Raw genomic sequence first — 26887 nt, 5'->3', positions numbered from 1 at the left:
GGTGGCTGGGGCTTGGGCTGTGTCTCACAGACAGGCTGGGCAGACCCTGCTTCTCCTTCCCCAGTGGCTGCAGAGGAAGGCAATGAAGCTTTGTCTTAGCCTCTGAAGAGAGGCATGAGTCCAAGCCTCTGCTGCTTTTGTTGATACCCTCTATACTTAGCAAAGAAACAAAAATGTCCTTGAAATGTGTGGACATGATCTAACACTTGCTTGCACTGGGCGTCCCCAGGGAATTCTCAGCTAGTATAAATCCTTCTGCATTGTACCACTTTGGGGAAAATGATAGAGCTCCCTCCTGCTTTTAACTGTGTTACGTAAAGCATCTGAATATGCTACCCTCTGAGAAGTTGTGCCAACTCCAAGAATCTCATTCAGATATTTCAGATATGATAATGACCCATTTAAGGAGCTAATTAAAATTGGATGAGTTTCATATCTCCCCCAGTTTTAGAAAGGAAAAATCATAGGCCAAATATAAATTTCATAAATGCTTGATAAACCCTCAGCAGGAAGAAATTTGGCATAGGACATCAAGACCAGTCCATTTTGAGCAAATGAAAGAACCTAAAACAAGACTTTGAAATCTGACCTTAAGAGTCTATAATAGTACACTGGATGACAAAGGTAATAAATACCAGAGAGTGGGACAGAATGTATCTAATTAAGCAGTTTAAGCCATGTTTTGACACTATTTTCAATTATGTTTCTTACTAGAAGGATTTTCAAACTTTCCAGTATAGTTTTGCAGTGATCTTAGTTCTGAAAACACTGCTTTTCTTCGTCTGTGCAAAGAGCACATTGTCAGTTATTTTATAGTCACATCCACTTCAGTGGTGTCATTTCCCTTACAGCTGTTGAAAGCTGTGACTGTGTCACTTCACTGAGAACTATAGGCCAAGCACATTTTTCTGAGCTTTATGTTAAAATCAATGGATAAGCTAATAGGATAGACACTGCTATGTGAACCAGAACACTGACTTCTTCTACTCCATATGGAGAGACTGAAACCTGTGCTTTCTTACTCACTCGTTTTGCCAGAATCACAAAACAGATGAGTTGAAAGGGACTTCTAGAGATCTCCCATCTGACCCCCACATAGTCTTTACAGCTCTGTGGATTGTTTATGCACAATTGTAAGTAGAGCACAGGGCAGGGTCACATCCTTTGATCTACTGGCAACACCACTATTAAGGCAACCCAGGAGGTTCTTGACCTTTTCTACAATTATTTAGTGCTGGGTCATGGTCAGCTTGTTTTCCACCAGGATCCCCCACTCCTTCTCTGCAGATTTACTTTTCAGCTGGTTGTCTCCCAGAGTCTATTGGTGCATGGAACTTTTCCTCCCCAGATGCGAGACTCTGCACTTACCCTTATTGAACTTCATGAGATTCCTGCCAGTCCATTTCTCCAGGCTGGTCAGGTCATGTCCGTCTGAATGCCCACAAAACTCCCTGGTGTGTCAACCACTCATTGCAACCTTTTATTGTCTGCAGTCTTACTGAATCTTCTCTCTGCCCCAACATCTAGTCCATTAATGATGTTATGAGAGCCAGTGTTAAAAGCCCTACTAAAGATAGCATCCTTTTTCCTCAGTTTCATTGTAGAAGACTATCAGCTCAAGCATCATTTTCCTCTTCTCAAATCCTTACTGACTATTCCCAGGCACTTTCTTGCTCTTGTGTTTAGAAAGGTTTTTCAGGATTATATGTTCCATCACCTTCCCTGTGATTGAGATGACTCTGCCTGGCCTGTAGTTCCCCATATCCTCTTTCTCTCCTTCCTTGAAGACAGTGATATTTTCTCTCTAACAGTACTCATGAACCTTTCCCAGCTGCCATGACTTTTGAAAGAGAATGAAAAGTATCTTTCCAGTGACATTGATTAGCTTCCTCAGCACTCATGGGTGCATCCAACTTGTCTTCACCCAGTGTATTCACAAGTTCCCTAAATGATTCTCCTCCAGAAAGGCAGTCTTCTTTGTTCCAGTCTTTCCCACTGCTCTCAAGGCCTTGGGACTGCTGAAGGACAAGACCAGTAAAGACCAAGCTGAAGGTAGCATTCAGTCTCTCAGCCCATTAACTACGCTGTCCTTTGTCACCAGGTGCACCACCCCATTCTGCTGCAGACACATTCCTTCCAGTCTTCTTTTTGTTTTCAATATATCTGCTGAATCCCTTGTTGCTCAGCATATCCCCCACACGAAAATTTAACTGTAGGTGTGCTCTGTCTTTCCTAACCCCATCCTTGCATGTTCAGGCAGTGTACCTGTATTTCTCCATGGTTACCTCTCCCATCCTCCATCTCCTGTTTTGTCCCTTTTTATGCTTGAGTTTATAGAGGAGTGGCAGTCCTCCTCTCACCTTTGCTTTTATACCTAATCATGAGGATGGACCATTCTTGAGCTCAGAGAAGATGACCTCTAAACATAAATCTTTAGAGTCCCTCCAGAACTGTTTCCCACAAAATCTGCTATATGACTATCTAAACAGGCCAAACACTGCTCTCCTGGAGACCAGGGTTATGACACTTCTTTTTGCCATGGTTTCTCCTCTCAGAACTGTGAACTCCCCCAGCTCGTGGTTGCCACAGTCAACTGCCCCCTGATCTTTATGTTCCTGTGAAATTCTCTTTCTTTGTAAGCATGAAGTCCATCAAAGCCCCTCCCTCATTGATCCTCTGAACTGCACAGCCCTCGGTAGCTGAAGACAGTTGGGTCTGTGCTGCAAAGCCCAGGGATGGATGATGAGGAAAACCTTACAGGCACCAGCCACAGATACACGGGCATGGCAGATGCAGCGTGGATTCCTCCCCATTCTTTGTTGCCTGCTCAGCTCTTGGTTCACAGATCCAGAACAGCTGTGCAAAATGATCTGGCATAATTTGTACTTCCAGTGCATAGTATGAAACCTTTTCCCAAAAGGCACTCACAGCAAGTCTGTTCTGGCAGTAGCCCCATTCCCCAGGTGTTTACTTTACAAACTGGCCCATGTAACAGAAACTTGCAAGGCTGAAAAAGGGTGAGACAAAGCCATGTGCTTGAACAGCTTTAGCTACAGGAACAGAATAACCTGATAACCCAGGAGCTTTAGAGTGCTCATGTCAGCGATCAAGACTAATACATGGAAAGCACATTTTATATTCTGGAGCTTTCACTTGTGGGATCAGCTCAAGTCCTTTCATGTAACTATGTGTGTGCACCTGCTGGAGGAAAAATGGAGGGCTGCTGAACAGTAAGATGCAAAAGGCCACTCTCCACAAATAGAGCCATACTGGGTTCTGGGACTGTCTGAGCAACAGGGTACAGATTTGCATCAGGTTCACTGCCCAGTCCAAAGTAAATGCATCATGCTGTGCTATTGAGAGGAACTCTCTGAGGACATTGGAGACTCAGTGTTGTAGGAGGTGGACACAGAATGACCAACACTATCTGGATATCTATCACAAAAGTCACCATGCTTCCCTCATAGTCCAAGATAGAATATGCCATGACAAAAACCAGACTTTTGCCTGGTCTTGAAGCTCACATTTTTTCCTGTTTCTACTTCTTCCAAGATGCTTTTGCCAACTGCTAACCAGTCTTCTCGTTTTCTACCTTCTCTTCATACTTGACTTTCTCATCTCATGCTATAACAGCACAGTAGTCATATTTTTCAGTCTTTCCCTAATATTATTTTTCACTGAAAACACCATCCTATGTGGAAATTAATTCCTGGTTGTGTATGGTTTGCTTAACCTAGGTTCCTGAGCTGTATATAAATACCCGGTTCTTGGTGAAGCAATCCTGCTGAAATGAGGAGTTCATGGGGCACTGGTTCTCACTAGATTTTCACACTTCTCATAGATGCACTCAGTTGCAGCCTCATATGCCCTGTTGAATCAATCACCCTCTGGGGGATGTCCTCTGTGCCCTGGCTGAATTCATATTTGACCCTGTGTGCCATCACAACAAGGTGACAGCTATCTGCAGACTGATGTGTCACTGGGGTGGTAGTGGCAGATGGTCCTTCCTGTCCTCAGGCTTTGAATTATGTGAAGGAAAACACTTTTATTCCTTGATGAGCTGGGTGACACATGCTTCTTGCAGATTCACAGTTATATCATAATTCACAGGATCATAGAATGGCTTGTGCTAGAAGGAACATTAAAGGCATCTAGTTTCAGCACCCCTGCAGTGGGAAGGGATGCCTTTCACTAGATCAGGTTCTTCAGAGCTCCATCCAACCTGGTCTTGAAGACTTCTAGGAATGGAGCATCCACAGCCTCCCTGGTCACGCTGTGCCAATGCCACACCATCCTCACAGTAAAGGATTTAAAAATATTTTAGTATCTAATCTAAACCTACTTTTTTTCAGTTTGAAGCCATTCCTCTTGTCATGTCTCCATGCTCCTGTGAAGAGTCCTTCTCTATCTCACTTGTATTCTTCCTTTAGGTATTGGAAGGCTGCAATTAGGTCGCCCCAAAGCCTTTTCTCCAGGCTGAACAATCCCAATTCTCTCAGCCTTTCCTCACAGCAGAGGTGCCCCATCCCCTCTGATCATCTTTGTGGCCTCCTCTGGCCTCGCTCCAACAGCTCCATGTCCTTCCTGTGCTGGGGACCCCAGGGCTGGATGAAGCACTGCAGGTGGGGTCTCAGCAGAGCAGAGCAGAGCAGAGGGGCAGAATCCCCTCCCTCAGCTGCTGCCCATGGTGCTTTGGATGCAGCCCAGGATAGAACTGGATTTCTGTGCTGGAAGGGCATCTCTGTCCAACCTTTCATACATGTCCACCATATCTTTGGGGTTTTTCTACATGAGGACCCAAATGCAGTGTGCACTTAATCTGGTGGTCTAACAATGTGGGGTGTCTGTGTGGGGTGCTCCAGTGGCATTTGTGAGAGCTCAGCTGAGAGATCAAAGCTGGTGTCTAACCATAGTAACAATTTTTATATGTATCTAGGCATCTTTATCCAATATATAAAAAATGATTAATAGTACAATTTGTAAATAATTTTGCACTCTATGGGTCGTTTGAGCTATGTAATTGTTCTCAGACTTTACAAAAATCAAAGAAACATCACTGATCTCCTTGAAATGCCTTGTGGTTTACTGCTTAATTATTTTACATGCCTCTTCTAAATTAGCCATGGTTAGTATGTACAGGTTTGTGCATGGCACTGACTGCACTGTAACATGCACATACCTGAATATTATATAGCATGATTAATGGTGAGTTCTTAAGCACCAGCTTTGCTGGTAGGGATTGAGTGCAGTCATCTGTGTGACCTAAATTGCTTCATGAGCTGGGGCTGCTAAGAGAGAATGAATAAGTGATGGGATGGCATTATGAAATCATGTCTTCTCTTGTGTAGCTAAAAATGGATGCAGTCAAATACCAGTGGGTCTAAGTTTGCTTTGGGGTGTGGTGAACTCGGATATTTGCAGCTTCACATAGGAACAGAATTCAAAACTTCCTTTGCTGAAGGGCTACTTTGCTGAACGTTAAGAAGATTGGGCAAGAACTCCATCCTCTCACTGACATTTGCTGTTTGTGTTTGCCATCTGCCAGTGGACATTTCCTGAGCTCTTTAGTGCTGGAGGGTTTACAACAACCATTACAAAGCACTGCAGGTACGTGCAGGGAGAGCTCACCTGCTGTGCCATGAGCAATTCCCAGCAGCTCCAACAGCCCCTGGCGTGCAGGAGCAGCACCACCAGCAGAGAAGCTGCATTGGAAAGTGCTGTGTATTCTAAATGTTCACCGACACCATGAAGGATCAGCTTGTTTCAGGTTTTTAGGAAAGTTTTCTGTATCAAAAGGATACAACAAATAGTGATGATTCCAGTCAGATCAGGAAAAATCACCTTTTGGAAAAGAAAGGAAGCAAAAGATCACTTGTAACATAGCAAATCATCACAGTAGGGCTTTGCACCTAGGTTTGGCACAGCTCTGGTTTTTCTAGTTTACTATGAATATATCTATGAGGTCTGTAATTTGTTAAGTACCTATGAGTAAAGGGAATCCAAAGCGTCATTTCACAATATTCTGGGGAAGATCCTTGAATATCTTAGGGAAAATCAAACCAAACTCCTCAAAGACATTTATATGAATTTTCTGTTTTTCCATGTAAATTATGATTTTTACTGTGATAAAGACAAATCAAACCCTACAATCTTCCATAAGAGAAAAAAAAAGAAATTTGAAGACATATTCTAGTTATCAGGAAAGCTGTGCAACTGTGGAGCTAAAAGGCCATATTCTCATTTCATGTTTCCTGCCTTAAGCAAAGGCTAAAAATTGGGTAAACTGTTTATTTGCTCTAATTATGGAGCAAATGGAGGAACTAACTGAAAAGGTGCATTTATTAGTAACTATAAAAGAAAAAAAAAATTGGGTTTGAGGCTGCACAAAATTGTGTTGCTGCATGTTCTTAGGATCATGGTAGCTCAATTATGGAAAAAACAGTTGTCCTCAGAACAGCACTATTGAGTAAGTCTATGGCTTACATGACTCTAGAGAAAGCATTCACTAATTTGTTTCCAGTATTCTAGGTTATGTGTATAAAGATGTTTTTTCATAAACTCTGAGGGCATTCTTTAAATGCCAAATCAAATATTCTGGCATCTTGCCCTAGTCATCATCTCTAAAGAGAACAGGTTTTAAATTTGTTTCTATTTCTTGTGAAATAATAAAATTGCAGTCCTAATTCTTCCTTCACTGAAATGATAGTGAGGTTAGAAATCTCTGTAGTCATAGATTGTACTGCTATTCTCAGAAGAAAGCTCTCCAAATTGTCCAATGAAACATTTCAAAATAATTGAAAACAAATTTCCAGTGGTTCCACCCTTTTGATCTTGTACAAAATGAAAACAAGATGCATTAATATTCATGACTGCATGAATGTCTGTGGTAAATTTTCTATTGAAAAATTTTAAATTAAAATTTTATTTTTTGGTTGTTCTAAGATAAAAGCTTCAATTATGTTTTTATCAGTGTGATGTACTTCATATCAATAATCCCATGATTAGTTAGCATTCATATATGAATACTGTGAAGAGTTTATCAGCTTGCCCTTTCTCTTGGCTTACTGCCTAATTGGGAATGTGACTTTGACCAACTTCCAGTTCAGCAGGCTTTGGTGCTTCTACTATGTAAACACACTTGAAAAATGGCTATACACATTGCAATGATTATTAAATCATTAATGTCTGTAAACTCCAGAAATGTCTGTGTTGTGATATTAAATATCATTGCTAACCAGACCATATTAGAGGAAATCCCCTATTTTGTAACTGGTGTGTCGGTTCTTCTTTCACAGTGGTGAGAAACTCTCTTAGGAAAGACACTGAAGAATTCTGTGAGAAATTGCTCCTAATGAGAGAATCATGCAACTGAATGGAAAGAGATATGATAAATGGATAAAAATTTCATTTAATAGTTTGGAACATAGGTCGTGTTTTAAATTTATTTATATGTCTGTCTTTCTTTTTCCTCATTCATTTATTCATTCATACTGCTTTCCAAAAAGTGAACAATATTCCTAATTCTGGAGAAGACAAGAGTCCATATGCAGCTCTGTTTTACATTTCAGATTGTTGTATTTTGAAATGTTACTAACTTTTTATTCATTGATAGATCAGCAATTGTATGAGGGATGCACATTTACAAATAAGTCTGCCAAACTCCTCCTCCAAAATAAAAGGAAATAAAAGAAGAGAAATGTTGATTTTTTAAAAATTCTTTTTTGTACCTGTGCTTCTTAGAATCATGAATCTTTATTTAAAAAGAGACTGAAAGGCTTTGTCATTGTGAACCGTGCTCTTACTAATTTTTTTTAAAGTTAGGTTCAAATGCATATAATCATTTTGTAGTACCTTCCCTCCAGCACTGCTGATATTGAAGTATTGACAGGACAGTGAGTCTACTCTGAAATATCAATATCCAATGCATGTTGAGTCTGTATTTTAACATATAGTATTTAGAATCAGGAATTTAAAACAAAATTCTCAAAATTGTGTATTACAAACTGCAGGAGACATGTTGCCAATAAGGGGTGGGCTCTCATGAGGCATTTCTGCAGAGCTGGACTGTCAGGCATGTTTGAAGTTGGCCTTTGTGAGTCAGTTCCTGTGTTCTTAGGAAAAGCTTGGTTCTACATTGAGTTCAGGCAACAAAATGGGAGCTCTTTTCTTTCAGAATTACAGAAATTTCTCAACTGTTAATTTCTTTAATGAGATCTGTGATTGAGCAATTTAATTGCTCAAGTATAGATTAAGATACTTGCAGTATTTTGAAAATGTTGGCTTTGTTTTGACTTGCATTGACTTGTCTTTACTGTAGCTGTCAGACATTTCTTGACATCTCCTAGAATGTGCACTGCTTTTGTTGCAAATATATTATTGGTTTGTGTTTATGCCTTGTCAAGCACTTAGGGATTCAGGATTTGAAGACAACCCTGTGCTGGTGCAGAGAGCACCATCCTGCAGCTTTGGGTGGATTCTGAGCTGTGTGGGTGCATTGCCCACACCACAATCCTGGTGCAAAGTAGGTGGCTTCCTGGTGGATTCACACAAATGTTGAAAGTTGTCCCAGTTACCTGTTTTGCCCTTCACAGCTTTTAATCTTTGCCTGTTTGTCAATTTTTCTTCCTCAGAAAATGCTTTGTTTTAACAAGCCAATAAAATATAAATACCAATCAATTTATTCCTGTATCATAGCTTCAAAACTAAACAGTTCACAGGACTTCAGCAAAAGAGTTAAATGTATATCAAAAAGAAAAGAGGTCTGAAGAGCTGATGAAAGAACCTGAAAAGCTATCACAAAGCCACAGCTTAATTTTATTAGATAATAATAAGAGCTATTACAGTATTTTTAAAGAATTTATTATTATTGCAAACCTTTAATAATAAAACAGACCATTATTCCCTCTATATCAGTTCTCCAATTACATAATATCACATATCTCTGATAAAAATATTTTTTTGCAATCCTTTGATCAGCGATTCCCTTTTAAACTGTCTCCTCTCAGCTCCTTCTTTGATCACCTTTGACAGACTACTAGAGTCTGGAGGACTAGTGCATCTAGAAGAGCAAGAAAAAATCTCTGGATACAAAACATATTTATAAGAAAAATGACTTAGGCACATCTCCAAAGCAGAAAGTCAGGATAAAAGACATAAAAGCTAGTGCAAGGAAATGGCAGAAGCAAGAAAAATTGTCTGGTGTCTCTCTGGTGCTACAATTCATTGTTTGCCTTAGGGTTTCAGAAAACAGCAGCTGCCGGAACCTTGATGGCTAGAAATCAATAATATAGATTTCATCTGCAAACAAATGCAATCTCTGCCCCTTTATGGGAGGAGCAGCCAATACCTCAGGCAAACACAGGACATGACTTTCAGGTACACCTAGTGAATGCCCTGGGAAGTGTCGTGTAACCTTGCAAGCAGCCGTATTTTCATAAGCAGAACGAAAAATCAAAGGGCCTGACAGGACGGGGAAGACTGTTGGGAACAAATGTAGGAGCAAAATGTAAAATAATTACTACTAAACAGATTATAAAAAGCATGTGAACAAGATTCTAAGAAGAGTGTAGATTCTTAGGAAGGATAGCTGAGCTAAAACCAGTTGTTTTTTTTTTTTTAATATTTCATTGATTTCTATTTCCTAGATGGTTTTATTCCAGCCTGATATTGCCTGTGATTCCTTCCTTCCTTCCTTCCTTCCTTCCCTCCTTCCTTCCTTCCTTCCTTCCTTCCTTCCTTCCTTCCTTCCGTCCTTCCGTCCTCCCTCCCTCCCTCCCTCCCTCCTAAAAAAACTCTCAATTTGGCATCAGCATGTATCTTCTCAATTTTATGGTATTTTCATTTCTTTTTGCTTCAGTTTTCCACACAGAAATAAAAATAGCTCTGTGAAATAATCTGAAATGGGTGTTACAAGACTTCCTGGATGATTTGTGTTTCACAACAGACTTGCTTTTCATAATATAAGGGATAAAGCAATATTTAGAGAGGGTACATAGAACTTTAGAAAAAAGGAAAAAGATAACTAGAAGGGAAATTGCCTTTAATTTTCTCTCTGACACAACTACATTTGTTATATGCAAAATATTTTATCACAGCACATGCAAATCACAAGTTGCTGACAGTAACATGAATGTGAAAACTGCAGAGACTCAATGTATTGTTTCAAAGAATCTTTCAGTTAGTTACACATTAACAGCTTCTGTAGTTGTACATTCACATATTAAGATATTATCCAAGTATAGTTCAAATGAAAACTTCTTTTTCAGAGCATTGAGCTTTATCTGGAAAAAAGTAATTACTATATTGCATTCTAATGGCCTGGAACATATTTGTCTGACTGGAATACTAATGAATATTACACTTTAATAGTAATAGGCTTGAGAAAGTAAATCTACATATTGAAATTTTAAGATGAAGGGGGTAAGGTGCCTAGACCCAATAGTGTACTAGTTAGTACAGAGTTTTGTATTAATGGTATAATGAGAGCTCTCCAAGACTCCTGTCAGTAGTTCTGGCCTTTAACAACAACAACAACAACAACAACAACAACAATACTTTTCAGCTGAACAATTACTAATTAATTGCATTTAAATTTTCCATTATCTGCCTCAGGACCAAAAAGAACCCAGCATCCAAAATGAGCTGATTTCTGAATACACCAGATACTCTGAGCATACAGCTTCCTCTACTATGTACGTGATGTTTTGCTTTGAATTAGCCTGTTCTTCCTGACAAAAATATATTCATTTTCAGAGATTTCTAATTGTTTTGGTGCCTAAAAGTTTAGCTTTTGGGGGGGTGGAGGGGGGAAGATATTCATTTAATACTTCTGTGAAAAACATGAACTCCATTAAAGACAAGTTCCATTATGAAAATATTTTTGTTGGAATTTTTTTGATCAGCCTTACCATTTAGATATCTAGATTTATGTACACTAATGACTCACATCTCCTTCCTCCATGCTATGGTTTTGAAAAACTGCTCTTTCCTCTTTCATTCTGAAAATAAAACAAAGAGAGTTGTATCAATCCTTGCCTTTGTTTTCCCTGCCTTTCCAGCAACTGCTTCATTTTTTGGCTAAAGACACAGCTCTTTTCTGGAACAGCACACCCCTTGATTTTTCAGATTTGCCTTAGGTGTTGCTCTCTATCATAAGGATAAACCAAATCCCAGCATGTCGCAGTTGCAGTTAGCGCCACTTTAACCCGCTGGTTGTGCGATTGAAATAGCCTTCCAAAAATGAGATTTAAGGGACTAGACTATTGTTCTAGACAGCCACACTCCACAGAAATTAATTAATATGCCAGACATTGAGTTTAACCTTAACTAACCTGACTATTCCTAGATAAGTAAGGACAACTCTTACACTTCCTCTAGATGTTAGGGTAACTGTGGTGTCACATTTGCTGAGCCCACCTAGCCTGGAGGCACCCAACATTCTTTACCCTATTTCGACTTTCTGCCAATGACCATGTTGGCTCTGCAGCATTTCTTCCAGGGCCCCTCAGTTTTGACAAATTTAGGGTTTACCAAGCTGAAGCTTGTTCCAGCCACACCTGGCTGGGGATTGTCAGAAACAGTAACCAAAATATTTTACCTCAATAAAGAACAAAAAAAAAAAAAAAAAGACAGGCCCTCTCTAAAAAACCTCAGTAGGCTTTATGACTTCAGACAAACACTTCCACAATGGTACAGTTTATGAACACTAGATGAGGGTGGGATTGCTCTTGTCTAAGTTTAACTGGCCAAAGGTTAGTAGTCTAGCCTAAATCAGTCCCCATTCTCCCCAGCAGTTAGCAGTGAACTGTAGGTGGCTGCAGAAGTGATTAATTCCAGGTCTATCTGAAGAGAGGATGACTCAGTGGCTGCAGATAGGCCTGCTGGGGTAGGCAGTCAGGTGAGATGTACTGGGCTGCTGGGCACTGTTTGTTAGCCTGCCCTTAGAACAGAGCAACAGCCCCAGCTGCAAAATACCCACAGGCTGCATCACCTCCCATTTGGAGCCGGCCAGGAGCACACACCTGGACAGTCACAGCAGCTCACAGGACAAGTGCTGGCAGGTTTGGCTGCCAGAGCTGAGTCATGTGGTTGAACCCTTAGTACCAGCATCTGTTTGCAAAACTGGCTCTGAGATACTTCTGATAAAGAGAATTATGATTTGGAAAGGTTGTGAGTTCTTTTGAAACATTACACCATTTCAAACAGCTCAAGCTGTGACCCAGTATCTTAGCGCTCCCTCTTCTTGGCTGCAGTATCATGTGGCTTTTTCTAGCTGTAATTACTACCAGTAATTGATTATTACTCAATTAAATACTGTGAGAACCTTAAGCCTGAAAAGCAGAACATTTTATAAAGTCAAAATCTATGACTTCATTAAAATGATTCTCACATCAGCTTACTTTTACCTTAGAAGCTCACCAGACACAAACAGCATAGTGGATCCAACCAATTATTAATAAGGAAGTCAAACAGTTGACATATCTTTCACTTTTTTCCTGATGAATTTTTCTTGCATCCTCCACACAATGGAAGATACCATCATCACAGCTACCTTTTCTTTCTGCAGTCTGGGAGATTTCCAGTCCATTTTATTCCTCACATCTTAAGACTCCTCCTTGAAGCGATTTCATTTACACTTCCTTTTTTAGCTACACTGGCTTTTCTTATACTTCTTATGGAATTGTTGCTATGTGGCACAAACACATCTGCTGATGATCGACTATTTTGTGTTTCCATTGCATTTGATTTCACTCAGATCCACCCGCGTTTACTTCCTGCCTGGATTGAATTTGTTGTCTTTGCTTTACATTTCATCCTTGATCATAGTGGCAAAGGTGTGATCCTGACTCTGCAGAAAACATCGTTGTGTCTCCAGCTGTGTCTTTGAGGTTTGTCACAACAAATAGAATCACTAAGAAAAGCTGGGAAGGCTGCAGAAAATGGACATCGGAGGGTTCTTGATATTGGAAATATTTGTACTGGGCAATGTTTATGCTTTGCAGCCATTCCCAGGGCATAAATTATCATGCTACAACAAAGCACAGCACTTATCCATGACCAGACATGCTACAGACCATATGTTCCTCATTACTCTCCTGCATCCACCACTGAACTGCGAATCTGGATGAAAACCAGGCTTGTGGCAAAATGTAAAGTGTAAAATAGGTGTCCTTCTGTTTCTTGTTCGCATTCAGCACCTGAAGAGTCCTAAATGTTGGGATGGTTTCAATCTGGATCATAAATGTGTTTATAGAACTATGAAAAGTTTTTATTTCAAAAGAAATATACCTATATAAACCTTGAAAAGATATCTCTGCAGAAGAATGTTGAGTAAAATCAACAGAGAACAAATACAGGAGTGTTTGGTCAGTGTTTGTTTTAATTTAGGAATGAGCAAAATAATTTTAAGATGGGTTTAAACTGTAAATAAGAATTTACAGTTAATCTGGAAATCTATTTTAGATATTTATTTAGAGAGACAAATATATAATTTTTTTAAGTGGTAGAGCATTAATTTAGATGAAAAGAAATCCTGTTCTCTAACTTACCGGTACATATTCTATTTACACAGCAGGTAAGGCCCCTGAAGCTGCAACAGCTATAGTTGAGAGTATGATACCTGGAGAGCACTTCTAGAGTCCAGGTCAACCACCTTCATAGCAGGCCTCCCTCCCAGCAGTCCCCACTCCTCCATCAGCTCCTGCCTGCTGGACAAAAACTGGAGAACATGCCAAATGTGCTGCAGCAGCACGGCCGGGGTCTGCTCTGGTGCACCTCAGCACACCTGGGAGGCTGCACTGGCAGCTGGCAGAGGGTAACTGGCTCACAGCACTTGATAGCCAGATCCCATTCCATGGCCACATCTCAGCTAAGTGAGTGCTTCAGAGCTTCAAGTCTTTGCAGTTGTTTCTGTTCAGCTGAGCCCTGTGGCAAGCTGACTTGAACTAAGCAGAGGGAGGACTGCTGAAGGACAATTGAGCACATGGACATTTGCAACACTTTTGAATCAATTTTATTTTACAGTTAAAGTAATGCAAATAGATTCAAATCCATACTTCTAATTAAAACAACAGTTTCCTGTGCGTTCTAACTGCAGGCAGAATCTGAGTTCTATTCTGTGACAAAACATCTCTTTTGCAATTTACTGCAACCTTCCTAATCTTGCCAGCTCTGCTGAACCATTAGATAGGTAAATGCCTTTCTTAGGGTACTCTGAAGACAGACAAAAATACATCTAATTATGTAACTCTGGGGGTTAACCATTCCTCCAAATCAGTTTTCCCCATTTCCCTGAATTTTGCAGGGCATGATTTTTTATTGCATATTAATTTGTAAAAAATCTTCCAGATTATCCCTATGTACTGTGATGTAATTAGCAGACTGGATTTTTTATGTACTCCTGCTTTTGTACAAACATTTTACACATGAGGACTGTTGTCAATATTGTTCTCAGTCCTCAGGTAAAGCAAGATGCTAACGTAATACAAACCACACTGATTTATGTTGTAAATATTTGAAGATCGGGGGAATTTATTAGTGACAGTTTGAGATCAAGCATAGGTAAATGGGGATTTCAGACAAAGTGTACAGGGAAGAAAATGTATCATGCACTCTTGGATAGTGCATGACAAGACTCTCAGGCACATGGTGTTATTCTTGGGATTGTCCTGTGCTGGGCCAAGAGTTGGATTTGATGATCCTAGTGGGTCCCTTCCAACTCAGCATATTCTATGATTCCATGATCAGTGGGCAGAGAAGTCCTCTTTTTATCCTACCACTTTGTGTCTGAAATTGTTTTGGAGCAATGTAAGGTGACCTATGAATGTCTCAAACTCTGCAGGAATAAGATGGTCTTTCTATCAGCTGTAGGGTAACAAAATTATACAATCTAAAAATCAGAAAATTTAGGAAAATTGCAGCTTCCAGACTATTATTCTGTTTTGGAATGTTACATTGAAGGCCTGTTCTTCGAAGTTACACCATTTTCAGCCTCTTTATAGTAATTGTCATCAAGGAATTTAATCCTTTTTTATTATTGAATCCTATTCTCATTGTTGTTAGAGCAGATGAAGGCAGCTCTGCAGATGCTCTTTTTAAACCCAACAGATGCCTGGAGAGGCATCTCAGCTTGAGATTGCAGGTGAACACAATAGACAACATTTCTGTTTGATGCTGGTTGACTCTTGCATGTGATAAAGTTCTTCTTAAATTTACTTTCCTTCAGGAAATAAATGTTGAGTGAAGATGTATTCCCAATAAATTAGTGGCAAATTGCATCTTTCCAACAATCTCGAGAGATACTCTGCTGTCCTGGGTTCCACACAGGACTGATTCAGTCTTTCTTTCTCAGTCCTGCTACTGCAAAGCTTAACCAAGTGCCTTTCACTGTCCTAATTGTTCTTATTTTGCCCCACCAAACTTCCTAGAAGGCTTAAACTATAGTACACCATAAAAAGACTTGTGATTTGGGATTTGATTTTGTAATAGCTGTGCTCAGAGCTCTTTGAGGACAAAGTATCACCACAGTTCTGAAAAACATTGTCTAGAAGACATAAACCAAGGGAAAGATGATGTTACAAGAAAGTATCAAAGAAGAAAATAATGAGGAAATTATTGCTAAGCTATGCAGGAAGAGCTATATTGATGAAAAAAGACTAGAGAGTTGGTCTCAGATCTTGTAGTCTCTTCTGCTTAACTAGAGAGCACATTCATTGCTTGACTTTTTGCATTATTAGTTCTTAGCTTCCTTAGGGCAGAAACAGAAAGATTGAGCGGAAGGTTGTAAAACCTAACTGAAAGCATTATTCAGAAAAAAAGATTATGGGAATGAGGATAAACAGAACAGTGCCATGCGTAATCATTGGCACATGAATGAGTTCACTGGAAATGTAAACACGGAAAGGGACGTCAGAGAAGGCGTCAGATGAGCAACTCAGAGCGATGAGTAACTGCGGAAGTGGTTAAGACTTCCTGGTCACCAAAGAGAAAAACAGTGATGCAAGAAGAGGTTGGGCTAAAAGGAAGGAGTAGGAGCAGCACTCCCCTTTGTGTGCTCAGCTGTGCCTGCCTCTGTATGTGACTCCACATCTTGGTGCTTGTTGCTTCAGTGCTCTAATGCCAATCAATAACCGACCAATAATTGTGTTTATGATTGCTACCCTCTGGTTCCTGTTACTGCCTATGAAAAAACGTGAAAATTGGTACTCCTGCTGAACTCTTGATGATTGAGGCAAACTTTGAAACCCAGACAATCACAGCTCTTGGATATTTTAAATCATAAATGCTGAGGCAACTCAAGTCCTGTACGAACATGCAAGCTAATTTTACAGGATTTTGTGTTCTTTCAGTAACTAGATTGATTTCTGGAGAAAGATATAGGTAGCTGACTTCGATCTGGAAGGGGTTTTTTTCTATTATACTGTTTGTTTTTCTGCTATATCACAAATTTTATTGGCAAGTATAATTGACCAAAATTCTCAATACCTTTTGTCATGGTGACCTTGACAGACTGCTGTTACATCATTGCCTGCAAAATGAGCTGAGTAGTGCTTTCTAAGTTCATTTTATACCCAAGGATGGGGTATCTACCACCTCTCTCTACAACATTATACTTAAGTGAATTAACATAGTATAGTCCCTGTTCACTACCACAGGATAAAGCCAGGATAAATACAGCCTAACCACAAAATGTCCTCAACATTTCAAGGCATCTCTTTGCAGACTAAAGCCAAGTCCTGTATTTGTTTATTTACCTGCTGTTGACATAGCATAGCCCTTCTTTGGCAAAAGCTCTTGGAGATAGTAAGTGTTTTTTGCAGTGGTGTGTTCAGAATGCTTCAACATCTACAAAACATCTGAAAAGATTTTTTTTCTGGGTTCTTTCCAACATCTATTTACTACTCAGAGATGAATCAGAAGCAAAGCAGTGGATGAGTAACCTGTGACTTTTAAAGGACCAGACAGTCCAAGAACGGCACCTTGCCATACCTGACTTCTAGAAGAAATCCAAAAACTGGACTTCATAAAATATGGGATACAGGTGTTATATGAAAAATTACTTAAGAGCAATGTTCCTAAATGCTAAGCTGGGCTGTAGCCCAAGGTCATTCTCAGACTACAATGGTTCTGTCCTCTCTAAGACAGCAAGACAAAGGTTTGCTATGGGAGATTAACCTCCATAGAAAGGGGGATGTATGTATTTCACCCTTCCAGGCTTGCTTCTTACCTTGCACTGACATAGGTCACATGGGATTTGTGAGAGGAAGGTTACAAGTCAGCGATAATAAAGTTGCTCTTGGGTTTTTGTGGAAGATCTCAATCTGCACAGCAAGCATCCTTTAGCTCAACCTCAAGTTGCCTTCAAATGTTGACTGGTGAAACACTTGAGTCTAAGCAGATTAGACCACACTGAAATGATAAACATGAAACTGGAATGCATTGGTTTCTGGTAAAAGCTCACTGTATGCAACCATTATTTCTGCTGCTTTCTACACAAAATAAATAGAGATTTAGCATAACATACTGAATTCTTTCTATGGAAAGAATAGTCAACAACAGTTTTTTATAAAATTCTGGAGATAATATATTTTCCAGGCAGAACTTCAAACTCCCTCCCACTTTGGACACTGGCTGAAATTAGTGTGGTATTGCCTGCAGCACATTGCAGTGTTTGAGAGTGCGCAAGACCAAATAGAATACTAAATTTGGAAAAAAATAGTACCCTTCAGAAATAAACTCTATCTTTTCAGGCATATTCTGAAATAAAAAGTACTAGAATATTGTAGAACAACAGCCTTAACCTCATATAATTCAAATTTACTGATATTGAGAGCTAGTTATTGTGCCACCTCCTTGTGAGATTCTGTGCCTAAGCTCTCAGCCAGGGGTCAGAGATGTCCCAGTCAAGTATCAGCCTCACTCACAGAGAAACTAATTCCTTAATGCGATTCCAGCTTTAAAATAATAGTGCTTTAATGGAGACAGCAAAATAAAAGTATACTTAAAAAAAGTAAACTTTACCTCTCAGAGTGGTAGTTTTATTTGTATGCATTAAACATCATGCAGTTTTTTTCACAGAAATATAAGCATAACAATGGTGAAACATCCGTATCAGATCCGACAAGTATTCCATTTCAAAGGGTTCAAAAGCAGATGCAAGAAACTTCATAGGACACAATGGCAGGACAACCTGCTCCAGAAGAAAGTTTCTGCTTAATCCCCGCCAAAGTAATGCTTGGCCAATTTCATAAAATGTGTAGACTTATACCCCTTAGAAAAGTTATATATAGATATATATAAAAAAATCTGTATTTCTTATAGATTTCTGTACAGTAATATTTACAATATATTGCAAATATTTCAGTCTTATCTCCATATTCCAGACCATAAACCCCAGACTTTGTATCTTTCTTCTGTTATGCCACAGTTGTGGACATTGCCCCTTGTCACAGCACTGGAGAATCATGAAATGCATGGGTGTAAACAGCAATTTGTTCTGTACACTTGCATCCCATTTGACTATTTTGTTTACATAGTTCTAGTCAAACAAAATAATCCAATTTATGACTAGCCTTTGTCATCAAGCTGCTGTTTTAGGCTCCCCAGACAACTGGAAAACCAGCTCCATTGCTAAAGCTTATGTTCACACTGCAACTTTTCCACAGTTTAACAGCAAATCTGGAAAACTACACACATTCTAAATGATATATTTTATAATCAAATAGTAAAAAAAAAAAAAAAAAAATTTTTTTGAGAACAAGATAGGTAGTGGCTAACATTAGCAAGTTCTTCTCATTTTGAAGGATATGACTGAAAGACCCAGCAGAAGAAAGGAAAACTCTTTACATGTAACAGTAACAGGAGTGGAATGAACATCAGAGCTCTCATCATTTGGAAAAAGCACTGAATTAGTCATTCCCAAAATGCATGGGGAAAGAAGGTTGTAATCTATTTTTGTTCTGACATACAGGAAATGTAAATTATTAGCTTCCCCAGAAGGTATTACTAAATAAAGGGAATCTACAGCTTATCAGGCAAAGATCTTAGACAGGTCCACATCACCTCTGAAATAAATGGGAGTGCTTGGGATTCCTACAGAGTTTGAACATGGCCAAAGAAATTTTGCCACATCAGTGTGGAAAGTCACCTGAATCCTACTGAACTATCCACAAAGACAAACAGAGGGACAAAAAAGTATTCAGAATGGGTCCAGTTCTGATTTCACTCACCTTTGACATAAAATCCTCATCGATTTTCAGAAAAGCTGATGTTCAGTGTTTTCAAGCAAATTAAACATATTCCTTCCTAATATTGAAAACCCATGAGTAATACATCTTTCATCTTAACTTTTGAAAGCTGCTCCACTGACAGAGGAACAACAAATAGAAGTTTGAAAACGAAACAGAAATTCTCCTTGGAAACAGAACAAATCAATTCTCTTCTCCTGTGGCAGGGGCACTGGATTATAATTCAAAAGATTTTTCCTGCACTCTGAGCTAGCTACAGTCATCCATGTTTTTGAAGAAAAACATTCCTTAGCTCTGATATATAAATATATATGTGGTACAGCATCTTGCTGGGAGCATGAATAGAACAGATACATAAGATTATGTTCCTGACTAATAAACCTAGACTGTGATCCTTTAAAACCTGCACCTTCAGTGTATAAATCTTACCATATTAGCAGCATCTTGAAATTTTCTGAGAATCATCCGTTTATAATAATGTAACAAATATATATGGAGATTTCATTATGTAAGAAAATATCCACATATGCTACCTTCTCTCTAAGTTCGAAGGAGATCACACAAACTACTTAGTTTTCTCCCAGCTGAAAAGTGGGTTCAACAATTATTTTATCTGGAATCGTTATCTAGTTAACTTCAGACACGTAGGCCTTAGTACCCAACACTAGAAACACAAGACATTGCATTTCCAGACTGACAAGCACATTTAAAACCCATGGCAGTGCAACTCATATGACATTTAGCTGATGTCGATGAGCTCTTCAAGGGAAACTCTTCCACAACCATGTACCATGAAGTAAGCTTTAACCTCTGCAGGACCAACAGCTGAAGTCAACATTGTGCCAGTCAGGCAGCTTTCACAGATGGATATCACTGCAAATGAAAGGGAAAGTGGCTTTGGCTTTTCTTTTTTTTTTAATTGTTTTGTGGTTTGCAATGTCCATATAAAATGCTTTGATTTTCTAGCAAGCAATGACAGATTGGGGTGTTTGAAGCATAGCCATGAGTTACTGCAGAGCCCTCATTCCCTACACTAATGATACAAATATCATCTTTAAAATAAGTTTAGCTCAGGCAGCCCAAATGAAGCATTTTACTGATGACATTGAGTGAAGAGCTGTCTACACTGGGTGTCATCAGGACATTCCCTGGCCTGGCTGTGCTCTAGCATGCCTTCTTGCCTTGGAGAGCAGCAATGCCACCTTGCACAGCCCTGCTGCAGACCCACACTGGGGAAGTGTGGCTTAGCACAGCCTGGCACAGTTCCCTAATGCCATTCTGTAACAGCTGCTCACTCACTGCCTAAAACCAAAGGTCTTACACCACGACTGCCAAACCTTGCAATGTTTGCCATGTCAGTCTCAGGCACACACTGCAAACAAACTGTACCATTCTGCAAGGCAGAAACAATGCAAAACCTCCCTCAGTACCTGTTTCCTGGAACCATGCAGCTGGAAGTATTTGGTGCTATTCTTTCCCAATGGCTGAGCATGCTGTGTGACAAGCTAGCAACAGCAAACTAGATGGATACAAAGTACGCTAATTCAGCTTGCATGCTCTCAGAGAAAGAGAGGTTTGGCAAGGATTTAGCTCACATGTTTGTCAAGTATCTCAGATAAGGCTGCCTCATTTAGCCTTCACCAGCCAAGCAAATGATGGTGAATGATGTCAGGATGAGCTCTGATCCAACAGCCAAAGGCAGAGCCTTTGGACACCCAGGCGGAGTCTGTCTGCAAGGGAACACCTGACCCAGAGGTCATTGCCACTTTGTTCCCACTTTCTCCTCCCATCCCTGTTGACAAATTCATTGCTGGAAGGAGATGGGTGCACAAAACAGACCTTCTCTCACAGTCTGGCATGACATCCTGAGGCAGTGAGCTGATGTTGAATATTACTGCAGATGGCAGATGCTGCCACACTCCAATTTTCCAGGGGCTTTTGATTCCTGCTGTCTTGCTGGGGGGCACAGTTCACAATCTCCACTTTTCATTGCAGTCTTGGACACGCTTGGGCTTTACAAGAGTGAGGCTTCCAGGGGATGGGGGTGAAGGCAGGAGGCTATAACAAAATACTAAACTTGGACAAAGTACACATAAGCCAGAAGAGAGAACAGCTTCTTCCTGCGTCTGGTTTTGTTCAACTTCCAAGTCAACAATTCTGAAGAAAGAAGAAAAAGTGTCATTTGTTATTTATCATGTCAGACAAGCTTAAGGTGATACTCTAAAGCTTTTATTCAGCTGCCTGTGGCTACTGCCAACATAGTAAATTACCCTCCCTGGAGATTTTCATGTGAATAATGCCCATCCACTTAAGAATGATGAGAAACTCAAAGCTGAATAATGTTGATGCAGCTCAGGAAGGAGGATGCAGAATGAACCCTCTTCCTAGAATCAAGCAGAACTGACAGTGAGAGGAACTGAACTGTAGAGGTCAACCCAGGAAGCTTTCTATCAAGAAACAGCAATGACCATCTTCCTAAGGACCTCAGTTTTCTGAAGCTCACAACCTGCACTCTGCAATCATCTCTCTGATGAAACATGCTAAAGAACCTGATCCTTCAACCAGCTCTTTTACTTACATGGTGCTTCACCAGGTCCCAGAGAGCTAATGAAAAATTAAACAGAGAACATAAAATATGAATGGAATGATCACTGGCCCATAAAAGCTCTGCAGTTCTTGAAAGGTGTTTTATACATAACGAATGTTGGGATTTCAGAAATGAGGTTTCTGCCTCATTATCCAAGAAGATGCAACAATTTTCAAGCCTCTCTAGGAAACCAGGAACTGGCAATACCAGAAAGAATACATTGCTCCCCAGTAAAGAACAGCTATCCACTGTCCTTTAATAAGCAAGCTAAGCAGAGCCAAATACTTGGATATTGTGAAAAAATACATATAGCCGACTTGATGCTATAATGTCAAAGTGTAGAACTGAATAAAAATTCAGACCAGAACTACAAGATTCATCTTACAATCATGTGATGATAAACAACTTTCTCCTTAAATTCTGTCCAGTAAATGTAGTATTTAACTTATGGTAATACTTAATGACCCTTGTCCTTTATTCTGGGTGCAGTGTACAGGTATTTTTAGCTGACCTTTCTGAACTTCCATCTTCTGCGGCCTAAATGATAAGTACATTCTCAGTTTTCAGAAACTACCTGACAGATGAGATCGAACAGTTGAGAGTTAGCCCTAATATTCTTAAAAATAAGTTTATAAATAAGGACCCTCTGAATTCGTCATTCCTAGGCTGTCAAAAATTTTGGTGCCAAAGGAACTGCTACCAGAGTAATTCAAGTTATTGCAGAATGAACATAGGATCACTTGAATGAACTTGATGCTTTTTCATTGAGATCTTTTCACCACCTTGTCAGGCTGTGTACTACAGGTTTCTCTTATATGGTAAAAATAAAGAGCCATTGACCAAGCTCATGTGAGGTTACACTGGTTCAGCTCCTCGTACTTCCCAACCTCCCAGCCTTGCCTTTGCCCTGGTGCAGCACCTCCTCTGCAGACTGCATGCTCCCAGGGGTGCCCACCAGCATCTCCTGCCTCAGCTGCAGCACTGGACACACTTAGAACCCCGCAAATGGACAGGAAAGGACCAGCTGCTCCCTCTGCACCAGCTCTGTGGTGACGACCTGGACCTTACCCCCATCAGGGGCATTCGGGAGCAAACAGGCTTTTATTTGGTTGTTTTTCTTGTGTGGTTCAATGCTTGCCAGAACCTGCCTCCCATCCTCTTGTTTAGCAAGGCTGGCAGCTGCAAGGAGCTTCACAAAGCCATCACCTTCCTCATTTTGTTTTGCGTATCTCCCTGACCTTTTATCACAGAAGGATGAGGAAGGATAAATGATTAGTTTGGAAGAGCTCTTTTTTCTCTCTACAATTATTTGGGAAAGGATTTGTTACATAACAAGACTTCTTTTAAGTTGTGAACCGAATACCTGAGAATATTCTTATCAGCACAGCCTTGAAAAGTTTTTGTATAATGTCTTCCCTGTCTTCCTCCTCTTGCAGGAAGAAAATAGACTTTTGAGAAAAATTCTAATTCTAAAGATGAACTAAATTTCACATAATTAAAATCAGTTTCAAGTAAATGGATTTTTGCCTTACATGGATTAAAGGAATTTAGAGTGACAGCCTCACATCCACATAGGAATGAGGCTCTAGCATTACAATTCTCCACATCTGTAGGGCCCACATGCTCTATCAGCAGCTGTATCTACACCAAATGATGTTCTTCTCATGCACCAATTATGAACTGTCAGAAAATATACATGTAATTTTCATATCAAGATCTACTCATGAAATTTTTAAATACCTCATGGTAAGCTTCGGTAGTTATCCTAGGGGCTTTATGTACTGGAAGAAAAACTCCTATCTCATAGATTATCAACACCACAGGCTCCATGAATATAGTTCTTTTTCAGGAGATCATACACAAAATAAACACCACTTTTATTAAACCAGGACATTGGCTTTTACCAGAGCTAAATTTGTTATGCTTCTGTCTGTGAAGTAATTGATTTCTAAGCCTAGATCCACACTTTTGTGTTAATTATCTTTAGCTTAAAACACTGGAGCACCCCTCTGACCAAGGCAAACCACACAAGCCATTCCCAGCTACCAGCACAAAACCACACAGCAAAACCCACTGCAGAGGAAAATCCAAACTCTGTGAAATGCTATGAGGTCGCCTGGAACAAACTTTTAGGGTCCCAACAGAAAGCCATGGAGGAAATAAGATTGATAGCAGGGCACTGATTCAGTTTTGCTTTTCTGATACTTGGGGGTGCCTATGTGTAAGGAGAAGGAGAAAGAGTGGAGAAAACTGTAGCAATGTAGTGTAAATACAGTGCACTAGTGATGAGTAATAGTTTCAGCAGTACAGTATAAATACAGTGTACTCCTAATTAGCAGTAGACTCATCAGTCTGTTATCCAAATAACTGTAACTAAAGGTTGAACATACTTCTAAGGCTTCTTCCTAGCATTTAATATAGCAGAAATTAGAAGAAATAAGATATTTGCAAAGCAGGAATCTGACAAGTGCAGGCATCCTTCACAGACACTGACTCTAATTTCCTGTGGCAGGTCAGATCTAAACCAGGCAAGCTGCAAACATTTACTTGTTTGTATTTTGGTTTTTGTAATAACACAGATACCTGCTTTCCAAAAAAGCCATACCTGGAACATGTGGCAAACAAAATACAGTTTCCTTTAGCCCTTCCTGAAAACACTAATACAAACCATGAGAAGTTAACTGCGCTCTAAAAAGGAAAGAGAAAATTTGTCAGGGCGAGGCTTTGCACGCACCTTGAGTTCACCAGGCTCCAACGCGTGCTGAATGAAGCCATCATGCCAGTTCCTGGATCACCTTACTGGTCTCCGTGGCTTTCTTACACGTGTACAACCATTTGATTATCCGAGCGTTGCGCTCGATCACAGAGGTGCTGCTGGGGACCTGCTCGGTGAGTTCATCCTCCAGCAGCCCCTCATCCCCGCTGTGCCTCGTGAACTCGCTCTCCGATGTTGCCACGCTGATGCTGCGGATCTTGAAGGAGACATTGTCAGACACCACGGAGAAGTTTTCTCTCCCAAGATCCTCAATGACCTCCTGCTCCAGGCCACAGTACTTGAAAAATGTTTCAAAGTCAGCGAAGGACTTGGAGTAGCGAGAGCTGATGTCTGACTGGGAGCGATGGAGACCTCTCCTCTTCACCTCCTTGACCTCTTCAGGAGGCGTACTCAGTTTTGAGGGTTTCTCATGCTCTTTTGTACATACCCCTGACCCTTCAGTGCTCACAGGGATAGTCTGCACCGCTCCATGGTCGTTTGGCTCATGGTCACCATCTTTTGCTGAGAGAGGCTCAGTGCTCTCGGTGGCTGCGATGTCCTCCATGACTCTGGGCAACGCAGGGGAAGCCAGCTGCTTCTCCTTCACGGACCCATTGAAGATCCTCCTCACCAAGTTCCCCCGTGAGCTGTCCTGGCCCTGACCTCTGCCGAGCTCACATTTCTGACGGTAGATCACCAGGGAATCCGGCCGCACCTGCCTCTTGGTGCTGCGCCTGGCGATGGGGGGGCCGTGGCGCAGGGGGGCCGGGCAGGAGCCCCCCGCCTTGCCCAGCTCCAGGGGCGCCGCGCCCGCCCCTCTGCCCGCGGCCCGGCTCGCCGCTCTGCTCTCCACGGAGCAGGTCTCGCCGCTGCTCTCCGAGGCTGAGCTGAGCGCGATGACGGGATCCTGCCTGGCGCCGATGACCTGCTGGCTCTTCACGTACTTGGCCTTATCGGCGGCCAGCCTCTCCACGGCACTTTTCCTGCCCGGCTTGCCGGCCTCCAGCTGCCGGCGGAGGTACTCGGGCCCCTTGTTGAGGAGCCGCAGGGGGAGGGAGGAGTGCAGGTCGGAGATGGCGTGCATTCCCACGGCCCGGGAGACTTCAGCTGGCATAGCAATTTCAGGGACGCGGATCCTGCTTCCAGTCCCGACGGGGAAGTGCGAGAAGAAAATAAAAAAAAAAAAAAAAAAATTAAAAAGGGGGAAAAAGGAAAATCGCGGTGTAGGGCAGGTCGGGCGCGCTGGCGGCGCCTCCGCGCTCCGAGGGCCGCGCTCCCCGCACCGTCGGGGCGCCGCGCGTCCCGCCCGCCGGCGGCGGGCACAGCCAATCCCGGCCGGCAGGAAGGGAGGGAGGGAAGGACAGGGAGGGAAGGAGGCAGGAGCCGCCCCGGGGGCAGCGCCCCGGCCCCGGCACCTCCCGCGGCGCTGGGGCTCCGGGGGCCCGGGGGCACGGCGCTGCGGTGGGCGCGGGGCGCTGCCCCGACGCCGGGGCAGCCGGAGGGTTTGCTCCGCTCAGAAACCTCCTGTCCCGGGCCGCCGCCTGGGGACGGGGCGCTGCCCGGGGCCTGACCCGGCAGACCCCAGCGCATCTTCCCCTCCGGGAGGCACCACCTTGCCCCGCTCCTTACGCGGTGCGCTCCCCCCCGAGTTTCACTGCCCGGCCGTGCCGGGCGCTGCGCTCCAGCGGGAAAACTTGGAATGATCGGGAAAGGACGGGACGGGCTTCCAGAGCACAGCGGCAGAGCAGAGTCTGGGCACGCCGGGCGGGCAGCGCAGCTGTGCCCCCAGCTGTGCCCCCAGCTGTGCCTCCAGCTGTGCCTCCAGCTGTGCATCCAGCTGTGCTGGCGGCATCCTGCCCTTCCCGTGGCGGCGGCTGCCGCAGGGACGCGTTTGTCCCTGGCCCGCTGCTGTGCTTGGCTGTGCACGCGTGAAGTGTAAAGTGCAGTGGAACGGCATCAGCCTGAACTGCGTGTCGCAAATCTTTGCCCTACGGAAACACAGGGCAGAATTCCCATCTGGGGCTGGCAGTTCTGAACAGGCAGGACAGAGCCATTAGCTGGAATGTAAACTCCCGAAAATTAGACTTGTAAGTCACAGATAATCACCTGGGGCAGTTCAACTTTACCTCGTGATCTCATGTGAGATGCACTGTAATAACTGAATTATAGATAACTTTTGTTCTAATACAAGAAACAAAAGCCAGTTTGTATCTGCAGGTTTTTTTCATGCATATTTTTTACTGGTTTTGTTTGGTTTTGGTTTGTCTATTACTTCTGGGGTAATACTAGAATGCTTTTTTG

The 26887-nt window shown here is 41.7% G+C and overlaps 1 protein-coding gene across 2 annotated transcripts; it reads right to left on the bottom strand.

Moving 5' to 3' along the window:
- Positions 1–8654: 8654 nt before the first annotated feature.
- On the bottom strand, positions 8655–25893 carry FAM110C (family with sequence similarity 110 member C). Of its 2 annotated transcripts, XR_014953595.1 has the most exons (3): positions 24566–25893; positions 18019–21401; positions 8655–17406 (listed from the first exon to the last, which is right to left on the bottom strand). XR_014953595.1 is itself a non-coding variant. In XM_085574569.1 (2 exons), exon 1 carries the CDS (start codon positions 25698–25700, stop codon positions 24606–24608), a length of 1095 nt encoding a protein of 364 aa, XP_085430695.1. In that variant the 5' UTR covers positions 25701–25893; the 3' UTR covers positions 18014–21401; positions 24566–24605. The 2 variants fall into 2 exon arrangements, 1 of the variants encoding a protein (XP_085430695.1); XM_085574569.1 differs by lacking the exon at positions 8655–17406 and having other exon boundaries at positions 18014–21401.
- Positions 25894–26887: the final 994 nt, after the last annotated feature.

This window comes from Lonchura striata, chromosome 3, assembly GCF_050655825.1.
Source record: "Lonchura striata isolate lonStrDom1 chromosome 3, ASM5065582v1, whole genome shotgun sequence".
NCBI lineage: Eukaryota > Metazoa > Chordata > Aves > Passeriformes > Estrildidae > Lonchura > Lonchura striata.
This window is presented reverse-complemented; position numbering and strand designations above follow the sequence as displayed.